Source organism: Eptatretus burgeri, chromosome 4 (genome assembly GCF_056783735.1).
Source record: "Eptatretus burgeri isolate ZD-2024b chromosome 4, Ebu_testis_v1, whole genome shotgun sequence".
Taxonomy (NCBI): domain Eukaryota; kingdom Metazoa; phylum Chordata; class Myxini; order Myxiniformes; family Myxinidae; genus Eptatretus; species Eptatretus burgeri.
In genome coordinates, this window is record NC_140964.1 from 105,178,623 (window position 1) to 105,195,279 (window position 16,657).

At 41.8% G+C, this 16,657-nt stretch overlaps 1 protein-coding gene across 2 annotated transcripts in view; it reads left to right on the forward strand.

The window, feature by feature from the left end:
- Positions 1–16,657, forward strand: part of SPECC1L (sperm antigen with calponin homology and coiled-coil domains 1 like) — a 123,506-nt gene that overhangs the window by 30,513 nt on the left and 76,336 nt on the right. The window contains exons 1-3 of one of the 2 annotated variants that reach the window (XM_085879580.1): positions 3,601–3,748; positions 12,333–12,526; positions 12,860–13,750. In XM_085879580.1, coding sequence (XP_085735706.1) covers positions 12,965–13,750 — 786 coding nt within the window. In that variant the 5' untranslated portion in view covers positions 3,601–3,748; positions 12,333–12,526; positions 12,860–12,964. Of the gene's footprint in view, positions 1–3,600; positions 3,749–12,332; positions 12,527–12,859; positions 13,751–16,657 lie in introns of those variants that run through there. The other variant, XM_085879579.1, reaches the window with a different exon arrangement.

A 16,657-nucleotide genomic window follows, 5' to 3' on the forward strand; every position in this document is an offset into this window, starting at 1 on the left:
GCCTGTTCGAAGAACAGAGAGCTAAAGCGATACCCCTGGCGTGAGCGTGAAAATGTTAAAGTTTTTGGTGCAAGTTATTTCCTTTCTAATGTTTTTATCTACCACACTATTTTTTACTGATTACGATATACAAATACATATATTGCTTTAAAATTATTTGGATCAGACTTCACTGCAATGCTTTATAAAAAATATTAGATTAGTCTTTTAAAAACGATAAATGTATAAACAGGTGAGCATTGGGTGGCTTCAACACCAACTCTCTGGTTCTTTCTGTTGTTGTGGTTCTTGATGGGGGTCGAATTTTGAAATGTGCACTCTGGTCAGACAGCTGCCGGACACCACCCACCATGCCACCCAGACAAAATAATGTGGCCACCATCTTGGTTTTCTGGTGGGCTTAAGACCTCAGGCCTGTAGGCCTCTGCTGATTATACACTGCCCGAGTTTGTTGCGTCAGATTTCCTTTGGCTTTCTTTGGTTTGAGTTTGAGTGTTACAATGAGGGACACCGAAAAATCGAATCGTATGTCGAATAAAAATTATTAGTGAGGTTTAATCAAGCCCGTCAACATGCACAGGACTCTGGCATTATGTAATTATTTTTAAATGGCCCCATATTAGGCTAAAACAATCCGTTACCGTGTGAAGAATCAGCTCGGTCTGATATCACCGTGGTGGAGGCTGCCATGGATAAGAGGTGTTGAGTTGATGTTTTAAGAGTGCTGTAAATGCGCGTTTCCCGATTGGCCCGGCACCGGATTTTGTCTCAGGTTGTGTCCACAGTGCGATCATACTTGTTTTAACATGATCTCAGGCTTATAGTGGGCGATGGACACACGCGCACGGACTGACTGGCATGGACTGACGGACACGGAGGGACACACAAACGCACATGGGGCCGGGCGCACGCGGACGAGGACGGGTGCACGCGCACAGGTACAGGCGCACATGGACGTTTTCCTGATGCTGATCCTGCTCACCAGATTTTCTCAGCGAGGGAGCCTCGTGAATGGCGGAGGCCAATGGGCCGACCACATGCCTCGTGGTTGCAGCAGGTTGTTCAGCATCTCAAGGAGATGGGTTGGGCCAGGCATCTGCCTGGGGATGGCCAGACGGAGGCCCCTGGAGTACTGGCAGAGAGTGGACGCAGCGACGCGCTGCTCCAGCGCATGCTCCCTGACCTGACCTGACCTGATGTGTTCCCCAGAAATCTCATCTTTTTAGGTTATTCTACCGAGATGACCTAATAAAGCCGGACCAAATGTGCGTACGTCCGTCCATACGTCCGTCAACAATTTTTCATTCCGATCTTGGTGAAACTTAGTATCTGGGTCGAGGTCGATGAGTGTTGCACAACGATATAACTTTTGTCCGGGTTCAAGGTCAGGGACGAGGTCACGAGGTCACGTAAGTTATAAAAATCGCCATTTTCAAAACCTATCGAGTCTGCCATTCTACAAGATATTCAGCAACTGTTTATTGATTACGATAGTAAAAAATATTATCTTGTATCAAACCGGACAGATTTTTGAATTTCCTTCCCGTTTGATCATCACGTGATCTGGAAGATGGCCAAAAACGCCGATGCGATTCGCAAAGAAGGAAGGAAGGAGAAATGAAATATAAACATAAAACACATTTTTAGCCTTTTCTATTTCTACATTTTCCGCCGAAGGTGCAAAAGTTTCAAAACCCGAAATGTAAACGTCGGCATTTATTTTCAAAATATAATTTCGTGCACGCGCGCCAAAATGCCGAGTCATCTTTAACCAAACTGCGTAGTAGAACTGCGCAGTTGTCCGGTCATGGCGTCTGAGCAGTGGCCGCGTGGTTCAGATTGACTGTGGTTTCTGGGGCGAAGGTGATTGTTAAGAAGTATGTCGGCGGTATAAATTTGAGTGACTGTATTGGTGATTTAATCACGCAACATGTTGACAACGAATATTCTGGCCGAACGATTGCATCAATTCAGTGCATCAGCAGGGATAATTCGCAGGCTCCTCTCGATCGTACCGATATCTAACATAATCACAGGCGGACATTGGGCTGCAGGCTGTGGGGCGAGGCCACGGATCCTGGATGAGGGGATAAGTGATAAATTATGCTACATGCTTCAGGCTTTCTGATTAATATATCAATGAGTACATTTGATAATTCATGAATCTGGCATACAAAATGTTTTTTTCATACCTGACATGTTACTTTGTGCAGTGTCACGAAACTTCTGTGGAATTAATAATTAATGAATTTGTGAGCTCTAACGATTTTTCAAACCTCAATATCTCCATAAATACTTAACCAATTTTCATTCTGAAAGTTGCATTATAATCAGTGAAGAATAATCTACAGGATTATCATAATCTCCGAGAGCTAAGCCTATTTTTTCGTTTTTTTTCTACAACCGGAAGTGAAATGTCCCCAGAGAGTGGACGGACCGGAAAACCACGTATTGCACTTACTGGTGATTCTGATGTGTTAATCCGGGTACTAAATGAACAATACATATTTATTAATTATGTCATTAGTAGTATTATCCTAGTGTATCTCTGTGAAGAGACATCCTGCGATCTGTGAAGAGACATCCTCTCACCGTAAGATAGAGATGACAGTCACCCCCACACGGGGGTAATTTTTTTGTTGGATCTCATCTGCTCGTTTTGGATACCCTTAAGTGCATCTCTCATACCATGATTTGTATTGTGATTTTAAGGCAGCCTGTGGTGTCTGCACCCTCGTGAGGTTCCCATGAAATGGAATGTGAATTGATTTCACGAACTTGTGCTGTGTCTCGCTGTTACTATCTGCTCAGCAGTTGTTGCTACACATTTCTTTTCAGCCCTACATCGTGTCGTGTGAAACTTGCACGTCATTGCAACATATTTGTGTTTTTTTTTTATATCTATACACTTTTCTTTGATTTGCACAGCACACACCTTCACCTCTAATTTTATGCTGGTTGTTTTGGAGCATTTTTAAATGTATTTTTTATTTTTCACAAGTTGAATCCAATGTCTGGTGAGGTGAGTTCTTCAGTCGATTAATGGATGGTAAGGTAGTTCGTAAGAAGAACTTTAGAATGAGTAATTGGTTAATATTTGTATTTTGATCCATTTTGCACATTTCTCTTAATAGAGAAGACAAATGGATTGTCATGCATTTTAATAGATGAATAGTTTTGATTGCTCATGATAGTGTATTGTTAACTTGTATTGCTAAGTGAGAGGATACGAACCTGTTGAAGGATCACAGCACTTGGGCAGATGTTATCTTGGTGGCTTCGGCTATGCTATTAAATGCTCTTTTTGGAAACCATAACCCTCTGCACGATGACTGAAGATTGAACTGGTCACCTTAGACTAAGATTTGACAGAGAGGATTTCCGTTTTTGTTTTGTTCCTGCTTCGAGGGGCTTTATTTCCCAGACATTGTTCTTTGAATTAATGCTATAGTGTATTGCTTTTCAAATTGGTACCTTGAGGTTCTGAAGTTTGAGAAAATGCCTTGGAATGCTTTGATTGGCTTCAGGAGTGCTGGTGCTATTTTGAGAGCAGCGTCAAAGAACAGGTGTCGCAAGGCTTATCATTAGGCAGGCCGTTCATGCCAGGCTGCTCTGTCGTCAAACCCAACAATGTACTGAGATAGAGCGAGAAGCAGATTTGTGCTGCAAGTGCCTTTTGAAGGTTGTTACTGACCACACTGAGTCCAGGACTTCAGGAAAGCAGAATGTTTTCAAGATTACAATGAATGTAAGTAGAGGCTTCAGGGGAAAATATATATGTATTTATATATATATATATATATATATATATATATATATATATATATATATATATATATATATATATATATATATATATATATATATATATATATATATATATATATATATATATATATATATATATACAATGTTGCCCCACACATCGTGTTGAGACAATTGTGCACACCAGAATGCCGAAATGTTTTGTTTTTTGATAAATGAGAGTTTATCTTTTCTTTTCCCTTTTCCTTTTCCTTTTTCTTTCTGAAGAAAGCTGGAATTGCTGACTTTTTATTATTGTGTGCAATTTGACATTATTATTATGATTGTAATTTTTTTGCTTTTGTTCTGAGGTCCTGCATTGAGCATGCACCTCATTTATAAAGATGCCAAAAATACATCGGCCAAACAGCATAAAACTTAATTTATTCGACGCATGTTGCTTCGCTTGAAAAGGTAAAGTGTGACATTGTAAGCTCTACACTTTGACCTTTATTACAGATTATGCTGGCTGTTCGTGAGAGTGCAGCGGCAAAGGGTGTTTCTCTGAGGATGCAAAATTTTATGTGGCAAGTGATCCAACTTTTTGTGGGGGTTTGGCCCGTTTTTTGTTTCCAAAAACCCGCGGAACTGTTTTGGCATCGACAAAATCCATATTCGACGGAAAGTTGATGAGAAGGGCAGACAGAACCACAATTTGGATGCTGCCTTTTATGGTGGTTCAGCAGGTACTTGTCCTGCTGAAAAGGAACGTATCTTCCTACAGTACAGGGTCGTAAGAATGAGACCGATTTCCGAGGATGCATATCGGATGAGGTCACCCTGCCTGCTTTCTCTCATCACATACAAAACCAACTTATTTTGCAAAATGACGTGTCGTAAGTTTGATTCACCGAAGGATCTTGGCAGAAAGATCCAAAAAAAACCCGTAGGGAATACAATATCGGGCACAGTTACGCTAAGTGTCTCGTCATCCATCAGTTCCTGGCCATGTCAGTCAGTTTGATTGACCTCTGCTCGTTTGGTGCTTTCCGATCGTCGAGCTGATTCTACAGTTGGACTGCAAGTAAACACTTGGGGTGAGTTCTGAACAGCCGCAAGTCCACCTCGTCATAAATGATTACCTCGGTATTCTGATGTATTTTGTGTTGCTAATAACCTCTCAAATAGTGTTTTTACCACATCTGGTAAAAAAGCCAAACAAATAAAATAAAACCTTTTTTGATTTCTGCCTATCCGTTTTCCATCCCTGCCAACTTGCCATGTATGCAGAAGTGAAACTTTTGACTCGTGCTACAACACTCTTTGCTTTGATATTACATCCTCAGAAGTTGAGGAGACTCATTACTATTTCTTTGGAAATGGGGTTGGAGGTTTGGGGGGGGGTGTAGGGTGGGTAGAGTGGGAATCTTCCGTATCAGGAAGGTTTTTGTAACCAGTGACAGGATTCTGCTGCTGCTGTTGTCGCACTTTATCTGAATACTGTTCCTGTTCTCCCAATGAAATTAATGCATTTGGGGAGGGAGAGGTCGATAACGATACTGTCAAAAGTTTGGGTGGGCTACACCACTTGAAGTGCTGCCACTGAATTGCACAAAGTGGTAGAGCATGACGTTTGACCGATTCTGTTTACTTAGATGTAGGTGACTGGAAATAGCTGAACTGAACCAGCCATTTTGTGTGTTTGTGTTTGAATGCAATTTTGTTGTAACTTTAACCTTTAAATTGACACCGCATGGCATTGCCAATTTCAATCACAGCAGGACTAACTCGACATCATAGAGTTTATATCAGGATAACTTCTGCACTGACAAAGCAATGATCATCGAGCATGGGATTGTGAAGAATGGAAGGGACGGGGGTTTGGGGGGCGGGGTACAAAATATAATAAGGTGGAAGTCTTCTCTATCTCTGCACAAAGGTTTGTGGCATCAACCACTTTATATGTTGTCCGACTCTGCCCCACCCCCAACCTCGCATGGTTGTAAATGGCCCACAAGCAGTGTACACGCACCACTCAATATACTCACTGCATGGGTCAGGCACACGTACTCCAATTATATGCATCTTACAAGGCCTAATGTACTGTACACTGAAATATTAGTACACACACACACACACACACACACACACACACACACACACACACACACACACACACACACACACACACACACACACACACACACACACACACACACACACACACACACACACACACACACCATTAAGGTTTTTTTTTCAGCAACATGTTCACTGAAATTTCAAAACATTTGTGATTTTTACTTTTTGAATACAAAATGTCAGCTCATGGAAGCATGAGGAGATAAAGGGCAAAAAAGGCAATGCACCACAGTGGGGCGGTGAGGCAAAAGGTGGGCACAAGCAATGGAATAAATGTGAAAGATGAGAGATAGGAGGGGAGGCAATGGTCACCTTACAAGGAAGAAGGTTGGGTTAATGGGGATAGAAAATATTGTGGGTAGGGATAGGAAATGCCATGAAACTGTGGTATACCGTCAACTCAAAAGTCCTAGAAGGAAGTCTGGGAATGAACATGATCTGGAAGACAGTTCACCAAATGGGATAAGAGAGTGGAGGTGGTCAGTCAGCCTGATATTTGGGGGGGTTTAACCAGTTTTTGGTGACAAGAAGAATGCATACGTTCCAGAGGAGCTGGGGAGAGTTGGTAGCCTGCAAGAGCATACAGAGCTGGATTGGAGGAGAAGTGATGAAAAACAGGCCACTCATCTGTCTGTGTTGAGAGCAACAGGCCTTGTGCTTCTGCATCATTGTGAGGGATTGCAATGATGTTGAAAACATTGGAATCCATGGTAGAGATGTGTATATATATATATATATATATATATATATATATATATATATATATATATATATATATATATATATATATATATATATATATATATATATATATCGATACGGTGCCTGCCCATCGTGGAGAGCAGTACTCCATTGAGTTTGGACAAAGGATTGTATGTTGGAAGTAGTTCTGATTTTTCAAGGAATGAATTAGAATGACTGAGGATGTCAGTCTGTGGCTGGCTTTGGAGGCCAGCTTTGCTATATGTTCAGCTCAGCAGAGGTCATGACTGATTATGAGACCGAGAACATCAAGTGACTGAACATTTTTCAGTGGCAGATTTGAAATGGGTAGATTCATTTAACAGTCCTTTCTGTGACAATATGAGTGAAATTTTCCTTAATTGAAAGGCAAAGGCATATCGGATGTAGAACTTCCGGTTCCGGGTGTGAACGCGTTGGACATGGGATCGTGCAGTTCCTATTTCCAGTTCATCGAAGCTCATTGTTTTTTGGACCAGATCTGTCGTGTCGTTTTTGTTATTTTTACCTCTGCCACCGAGGGTAAAGGTGTGTGTCAAGGAAGAATTGATTCAATTTTGGTGAAGATCCAAATCTGGATCTGATCATTTTTTGTTATTCTTCACCATTGAGAGATGTGGTGAAACTAATATATAGCGCGATAGCTCAAACAGTTGAGAACTGATTTGGATAAAACGTGATAGACATGTTGGGTGTGTGACAAGGACAAATGTATTCAAATTTGGTGAAGATCCGAATCCAGATGTGGATGTGAGAATTATTTAATTTTTAAAGTGATTCTTCACCATTGAGAGATCAGGCCAAAAACAATACAGTACTGTATCGCACGTTATTTCAAAAATGTAATGGAACCGATACTTTCTTGTGGATCAGGCAGTACATGGCGGAGGTATGCGCTCTACCGAGTGCCCTCATAGTTTTTTTTGTCTGTGTTGCTCTTCGTCAACGTGCTGCTCTCTTCAGCTTCATCAAGTCTGTGTTGCTCTCTTCAATGGAGTCCGAATACTTCTTTGGGTTCCTTCTTTGTCTTTCATTTGATTATGTTTGCACCATATCCTGATGCTGTGTGGACTGTGCTTCCCCACTGATGGACCTCTGGTAGCTTGTTCATGTTTCTGTGTTTGAGTCTCAGGAGTAAGTGCTGAAATCTATCTGTCTGGGTTCTTCCTGACATCTTTGTTCTTTGTTTCTTTCACATTTCTTTCTCATTTTTTTCACAATTCTCTGTATTCATTCTCTCACTTCTTTTGCTTTCTATTTCTCTCTTTCGTTATCTGTCTCCCTAAGGAGAGGTGAATTCTTGCTGAAATTTGTACCTGGGTGGGTTTGAGGGTTAACCCAAATCCTATCTCGGTTCCTCCTCATGACTCCATCTTTACTTTTACTTCTCCATGTTCCTGCTTGGTCTTCCATTTGATTTGTGTTTTTGTCCAATTTTCCGTGTTTAACCATACCTTGTTGGGGTGTATTGTTGTATTTGTGTCTGAGTGTCAGGCCTCGTCTCCCAGACCTCAACCATTAGTCATTCAAATCCCATCTCTGCTCTGATGCTGTGTCCCTCATTATGCTTTTGTTCTCTCAAGGATTATCCTTTGTCACCTCAACTTTATCTCCTTTCCCCTCCTCACTTCAAAAATACTTATTATCTTGCCAAAACGAAGTTTTTGCAAGATATGTTAGTCAGCTTGTATGTTTTTTTTTTTGTTTGTTTGTTTGTTTGTTTGTCTGTAATCACGTATAAAAAAAATTCTGCAGAGCACAGTTATCATTGGAAATTTTTGTAACTTCGCATATCAGAGGCCTATAGAGGTCCCTTTCAGCGTATAAAATTTTGAAGGTCAAAGGTCAAGGTCACTTTGTCGCAAATCAGGGGAGTCGACGAAACCCTTATTTTTTGAGTAATTTTGATCGGATCGTCTTCAAACTTCATGGGAATATAGATCATGGTCTGGCGCTCAGCTGATTAATTTTTGGTGGCAATTGGCCTTGACCTTCATGTTTTTTTTGGGGTTTTTTTGGTCTGTAATCACGTATAAATCACTCTGCAGAGCACAGTTATCATTGGAAATTTTTGTAACTTTGCATATCAGAGACCTATAGAGGTCCCTTTCAGCGCACAAAATTTTGAAGGTCAAGGTCAAAGGTCAAGGTCACTTTGTCGCAAATCAGGGGAGTCGACGAAACCCTTATTTTTTGAGTAATTTTGATCGGATCGTCTTCAAACTTCATGGGAATATAGTTCATGGTCTGGCGCTCAGCTGATTAAGTTTTGGTGGCGATTGGCCTTGACGTTCATGGTTAGCGCCTAAGGTCAAACATATTTCACCCCAAGGTCAAATTTTCCAGTTTTAGGAACCATATCGTGTAGTACCTCAAATTGAACACCCCGATGAGTGCTTTCTAGATATGTCAAGCTTGAGACATTATGACGTCATTTGGTGACGTTATGAGGCAAAAGCATATTTTACATGGTGACTGTAGAACGATTCTCATCGGAATCTCTCGTAGGCAGATATTCCTCAAGGAGTCGCTCCTGGTGGATAGCAGCTCTGTTCACCTCGGTGTGACCTTAAAGAAGTCACACGTGGTCACCTTTTGGCAAGATACGGGTCACCCTGCGGGTGACATTGGTTTATTTTATTTTTGGTTCACGAGTCAGTAAGTGACCACTATATTCGTTATGGGTCTGTCTGTCTGTCTGTCCCGAGCATAGCTCCGTGGATTTTGATCTGATCCTGATAAAATTTGGGTGGGAGGTTTATATCATGATCTAGTTGTGTTTTCCTGAGAATGGGCGTGCTGCGCCCATTATGTGTGGAGCCACGCCCAAAAAACATGTGTTTTTAGGGGGTAGCTGGTTTCAAGTTGCATCTTCTCCGAGGGGGTTTGTCGAATCTGGCAGGGGTTTCAGTATTTGGTTAGCCCAATGGCACCTGCATAGCCCCACGGGGCTCTATTTTTCATTTTCGTCCCAAGGTCAAGGTCACGAACTTAGAAAATGTCAAAAAAATCAATAAATTGGGCATCGAGCTCCTTGGGTTTTCAACTGTTTCGAGTGAAAGTTGGTATGCAAGTTGTGCTCTTCGAGTACTACAACTTTCATCATTTACGTTTTTCCCGATTCCCGCCATAAAAAAATAAAAAAGGTGAACTACATTTAGGATTTCGCAATTCGTGGTCGATTTGTAGTGCTCTTCGAGTACTACAACTTTCATCATTTACGTTTTTCCCGATTCCCGCCATAAAAAAATTAAAAAGGCGAACTACATTTAGGATTTCGCAATTCGTGGTCAATTTGTCGTGCTCTTTGAGTACTACAATTTTCATCATTTACGTTTTTCCCGATCCCGCTAGTTTGCCCGTAGCTTCCCCTCGAAGGTAAAAAAAAAAAAGGCGAACTGTGTACATTGCTCGTGAACCATTGCCGTCTCCAGACTTGTTATTTTTAATTTCACTCCAAAAAAATATAATGAACTGATTTCTGCTTGCATTTCTTTCCCTCCTGTGTTCTGTTTTTTTTTTTTTATCGCTTTCTATTCTAAATACTTCCAAACTGAATCTTGATTGAATGAATTGCTTCTTACTTTAAAAGCTTTTAATAACATTTAAAAATGCTTCACTTTCCTTATTTATCTGTCAGGAACACCTCGCTTGTTCATCACCCTCAATCCTCTCCTTCTTCTTCTTGTTCTTGTTCTTGTTCTTGTTCTTCTTCTTGTTCTTCTTCTTGTTCTTGTTCTTCTTCTTGCTCTTCTTGTTCTTGTTCTTGTTCTTGTTCTTCTTGTTGTTCTTGTTCTTGTTCTTGTTCTTCTTCTTCTTGTTCTTGTTCTTCTTCTTCTTGTTCTTCTTCTTGTTCTTGTTCTTCTTCTTATTCTTGTTCTTGTTCTTCTTCTTATTCTTGTTCTTGTTCTTCTTCTTCTTCTTCTTGTTCTTCTTCTTGTTGTTCTTCTTCTTCGCCTTCTTCTTCTCCTTCTTCTTCTTCTCCTTCTCCTTCTCCTTCTCCTTCTCCTTCTCCTTCTCCTTCTCCTTCTCCTTCTCCTTCTCCTTCTCCTTCTCCTTCTCCTTCTCCTCCTTCTCCTTCTCCTCCTTCTCCTTCTCCTTCTCCTTCTCCTCCTTCTCCTTCTCCTTCTCCTTCTCCTTCTCCTTCTCCTTCTCCTTCTCCTTCTCCTTCTCCCTGCCAGCTTCCCTTGCGCCCTTACCGTCTCAGCTTCCCCTCTGCCCCACACCATCCCCTAGCTCTACCACTCTGTTTCCACATTCATGCACCCAGGCAATAGTGCTTCCTCCCCATCCCTAACGGAATGTATCTCAAACATCCGAGGCCTCCCCTCCAACCTGATATCTCTCAATCCAGGCCGCTGCTTGTAAACTGGATAGCATCTGTTAAGGGAATCCTTCCTCCTGCACGACATCTCTGACTTCGGAATGTCTCTCCCTGGCTATTGTCTTCTCCAGTTTGATAGACCTGAATCCCGTCTTGGTGTCAGAGTTGCTCGTTTCATCAGAAACTCTATTTCGCATTGTCTGTGTACTGTTCTTACACCAGCCACTTTTTAGGTAGTAGGTTGTGGAGAGCAACCGCTCAGGATGGTACCACCGTTATGACTTGGGAGCGTTAAAGTGGTGCCCGGAACCATGTTGCACTCTCTGTGTCAGGATTGCTGGTCTTGCTTCTTATTCACTCATTTTCATTCCTCACTTTGCATTCTCTTTTATTTTTCTTTATTTAAGGTCTGGCCTCGATGAGGACTATTTAGTCTTTACTGGACTGTATATTTCGTCGATTTATTTCGTCTTTTATTTATGTAGTCTTTTATTTCGTGACTGGAGCCTTCAACGTTAAAAAAACCCCAAAAAATCCTCCCAACTCCCAGGAGTGACTTTGGGTGTGACTTCCCTTCTGCTCCCACCTCTTGTTTGTCTCTGTGTTGCACCATCCTCCAAACAATGACAACTCCATTTACATCTCTCTCTCTCTCATCCAGCATGAACAAACTTTTCACCACTTATCCAAACTCTCTCTTCCTCAAAAGTGGTAATTTCAATCGTCACCACCACGGCAATTTGCTGGGTGTTGGTTACTCTCTCACCAGCCATGGAACTTCAGCAAAGGACTTCTTTGACTGCATGGGACTGACTCAATCTGCGAACATTCTGACCCTCATTTCTGCCAATGGCAAATCTTCCCTTCTGGTCGTGGTGATGATAAACTTGCGTTATCCTCTTACCTCTTCATTTTTGTATCTACCTGTTAAGTGCACACTACCCTGTTAAGTGCAAGCGTCCACTTTCTTGTTATTCCATCATCTCATTTTTTTGTCTCGCTTGAACATTCACCCTGTGTTACTCCAATTTTTATTTTCTCCCCACTGTCAGTGATTGCTCGCCACCATACACAATGATGTGCTGTTCTATCTTTTATTCTTCTCACTTTGTCTACCCATTCCACGTCTGCTTCTCCCACAACTTTGCCACCATTTTCTGTCATTTAGTGTGTTTGGTCCTGTGCATGATCTATGTAACACTCTTCATTCTGGGTTCCTGTACTTCTACAAAAACAGAGTGCAGGTTTTGGTCGATATTTGCATAATTTTCCTTTTCTGCAAACATTTGATTTCTTATTGAGGTTTGTGGCTGAGTGTCATCTTTGCCCATCACATAGGGATCCTAATCAGAAATGTTGTGCAACCATTCTGGTATGCCAGTGACACAGAAGCGAGGCAGTGTGTCTAAAGATCCAGTGCTGCGGGACAAGACAAAAGAGCGTACAAGGCAAACTGCGAGCAGGAAGGCAACCGGTTCAATTGCAGGACATGAAACCTACGCACGGCGCTCCTCACGAAGTCGGCATCCAGAGAACACTGAGACGAGCACTGGCCGTTTCACATCGCGAACCAAAGTAATGAATGTTTGTGTAATTTTTACTTGTTAATTTTGTGCTGCAAAGTTTGTCAAGTAAAATTTTGCCAACCCTTGCTCATGTAAATTTGCTCACAGATTCAACTAATGATTTTCTTCCATATGAATCTCAGCTTTTGTTTGAAGTTGAAAGCTGTTTTGTGGACCTCTAAGAAATGAGCTGCTATTAAGTGTCACCATCCTTTTATAAACTCATCATGCCACCATCTTCTCCAGGAAGAGGACACAGTGCCCATTCAATGATTTTCCACATGGTAACTGCTTGTACTCGTAAATGTGGAAGAATGTTTTGTAACAATCTTGTATGTGCCAGTCCCAGGTGGATGGTGGTGGTGGTACAGCTTGGGAAAGAGCAGCACTGGAAGCACGTGTGAAGGGCTTGCTGGCCTTGGCTGAGAGCAAGGACACAGAGATTGGAATGCTCAAGGGACAGCTATGTGCTATGCAAGCACAGCTAGGTCTCAGGGTTGAGCCTGAATCACCAGGGTGCAAGGATGTTTGTGATGGTGAGCATAGTGTGGTAGGAGATGTAGATGCAGCAATGGATGTTGTGGAAGGAGGGAAAGCTTGTGATGTCACTGCAGCACTTGCGCACCTCATGGAACAGAACCGTGCAATATGTGGTGAGTTAAGCCAACTCAAGAGTGAAAATGTGATGTTGAAGGAGCAGCTGAATGCACTTGGATTTTCGTTGCAGCATCCAGGCCTCGGACTTGGTGCCACAGGAGCTGGCCTCGCAGCAGCTGCAGCGGCAGTCATAGCCGCTCAGAGTGCTGGTACATTATCGGACGAAAGACAAGGCAGCTCAGGTAGTGGGCCAGATGGTGACGGGGTTGTTTGCCAGCCTGCGTCTGTTGGGACTGCCGTTGCATCATCACGTGAAGGTTCCTCACGTGGCTCCACTGAGGACTTGCTGAATCCAGATGGGAGTCCCTTGGTCGATGCAGAGCGTTTGAGTAGCTCTGTGGACAACCTGGACAGTGAAGCAAGTGAGTTTCCAACATTGGCTGGTGCCTCAAGTGATGATGCATTAGATGCTTCTTCAGAGTCAGAGGGGGGTGGTGGTGCGGTAGGTGGTGCACAGAGTCCGTGTGAAGCATCTGTGGCGTGTTTGACTGAGAAGATCCACCAGATGGAAGAGAGTCAGCATAGCATATCTGAAGAGCTGCAAGCAACTCTGCAAGAACTTCAAGATCTGCAGCAGGTCTGGTTTCATATTTTTGTTTGCTCCACATTCACTGTGTCCATTCAAAACTGAAGCAAAAGCCCATAAAACAAGTTTGAGAAGTTGTGAAAAAGCAAACGCTTATGAAATCTCCAATCTTTTTTTTCTGTATGTTGGGGGTTGTTGGTTGTCTCCTTCCTTTTTAGGTGTGTGTACGTGTCTGAGGAATTTGTTGATTTTCGGCTCAATTTTGTGGGAATCCAAAGGACTTATTGTAATGTCATGTGCAAGATGTGGTGTCTATATATTCAGAGGTCATTTTGGGTAATGTATGTGTGGTTCGATAATTGAATGTGAGATAAGGATTATGTATGTGTGATAATGCGTGAAACCCGCCACTGAGGAAGGGAAGCATCGACTGTGTATTCACGCAAATAACCTGTGGGTTATACATTAAAAAAGTTCCAAAAATTCTAACTGTGGGCTACACTCATGTGTGGGTTATACAGTGAAGTTTTTACCATGCTGCACGTGACATAACCACAGGGGGCCAAGTTACCATAAATTATCAAGGAGATGAAAAAAGAGGCCTTTTAATTTAATTTAATTATTTTTTGCAAGTTTAATTGTAATATCTATAATTGCAGTTTGAGGGAAAAGTTTAATTCTTAACACTACCCTTCCTTTCCAGTCCTGAGTCTGGGGGACCCGAGTTATTTTCACCATCGTTTAGTTGCTTAGTCAACTCATTAGCATGACATTAGGTCCTGGTGAAGATTGCTAAACTCGGAGGGATGACGCTGAATCATCCTTGATATCATTCCATTGCCATGTGATGTGTTTCTGCCTTTCATTTCCTCCTATGAGCTTTGCCTGTTTGCATCAACTTCTCGTTGGTTGTTTTAGCAACTTTGAAATCGGATTACTGCTTTGATTCCTTTGGCAAAGGAAACAAAGCTTATTCCTTTTAGTCTCATGATTTTACGAGTTTAACGAGCTTTGTAAGTTTTTTTGAGTCTTACTGTTCGTTTGTTTTTAAAAAACTTACATGGTGAGGCAATCATCGCTCTTTGTTGTTTGGCGTACTCTTCTGCAAGTGTTGGACCTATTTTATGTTATTCACCCCCATTGGACTTGGTCCGAAATGGGTGCTTATGGATTGGGTCTCGTCCGTCCGTCTGTCTGTGTCGTCCACCTGCAGCCATATCTCGGATATGTATCGACTGAATTTGTTCAAACTTCGCACAAAGACAATACATGATCATATACATATGCCCATCATTTTGTTTCACTATTCGATCAAAGATGGCTGACTGGCAGCCATTTTAGTTGTAAACCCTGGAAATGCATTTACCAATATTGTTCAAACCTGGCATACAGATCACTGGGAAACAAATTTTTTCTTATCTGTTGCATGAGATTTTTCAACTTATTCTACGTATTTTTTTCAACGCTGATTTCAAATCTGAAAGCGTTTTTTCTTGACATGCTCTAGTTTTCATGCAATTTGAAACTTGCGATTTTCGCAAAAAAGGACACCCATTGCTATTTGCACTCGGGATAACTTGAGAACTCGGGGTGCAATTTCGGACTTTAGTGGAAATATACGATGCTTAAACTGCTAAATAACTATAGACCGTATTCGTTTTGCTGCTCACGATTTGCTCACGACTTATTTGACATCAATTTTCTTTATCTTTATTGATATTTACTTATCTTTATTGATATATTCTTTAACTTTATGTTTTTCTTTGTTTCAGATTTGATCATGGCTTCTTCAATAAGACATAAATGTGTAAATAATCCTGATGCATTCTGTTATGTATGTGGCTGCTACACACTACTTCATCAAAAGCACAATATAACAGCATTTGTAAGGCATGCCCATAAAGCCTATTTTGATGTTCCCCTTAGTGACCAAGACAAGTAATGGACTCCTCATATTGTATGTCATAATTCTGAGGAAATGCTTTATGACTGGACAAAAGGAAAACGAAAGGGTCTGCCTTTTGGAGTTCCCATGGTTTGGCGAGAACCCAAGGACCACGTAACTGACTGCTATTTTTGCCTGGTCAACACAAAGGGTGTCGGCAACAAAAACCGTCAAAAGATCTCCTCTCCCTGTATTCCCTTAGCAATTCGACCTACTCCGCACTCTGAGGAACTCCCCGTTCCAGTCTTTAATGGTTTTGTCTTATCTGAAGATGAAGGCAGTGAACATGATCAGCAAGAGCATGAGGGGTGTGATGACTGGCTTCAATAAATGGTTTCAGAATCCGAAGCCTCCTCATCTGATACCAAACAGTCATCAGCCCCTCAGCAGTTTAGCCAACCGGAATTGAATGACTTAGTGTGTGATTTGGGGCTCTCCAAGAAAGCAGCAGAGGTATTAGCCTCCTGGCTAAAAAAAAAAATCTACTTGACCACTCTGCAAATGTTTCATATTTCCGAAAGCAGGACCAGATCTCAGAAGACAAGCACTTTGTTTACTGCCATGATATCCCAGGTCTTCTCAGGCAATTAGGTGTTACTTCGTATAATCCAACAGAATTGCGATTATTTCTGGATACCTCTAAGCGCAGCCTCAAGTGTATTCTTTTGCACAATGGCAATGTTTATGGAGCGGTTCCAGTTGGTCACTCATTGCATTTGCGAGAAGAACATAATGACATAAAAATGGTCATTGACTTACTCAAATATCACGAGCACAACTGGATCATTTGTGTTAACCTGAAAATGGTCAACGTTCTCCTTGGTCAACAGAAAGGCTTCACAAAGTTTCCATGCCATCTCTGCATGTGGGACAACCGAGCTCGAGAGAAACACTGGATCCAGAAGGAGTGGCCCATCCTTGAAACTCTGGAAGCAGGCATGACAAACATTGTGAATGACCCAATCGTCAGCCGAGAGAAGATCATTTTTCCCCCACTCCATATCAAGCTCGGC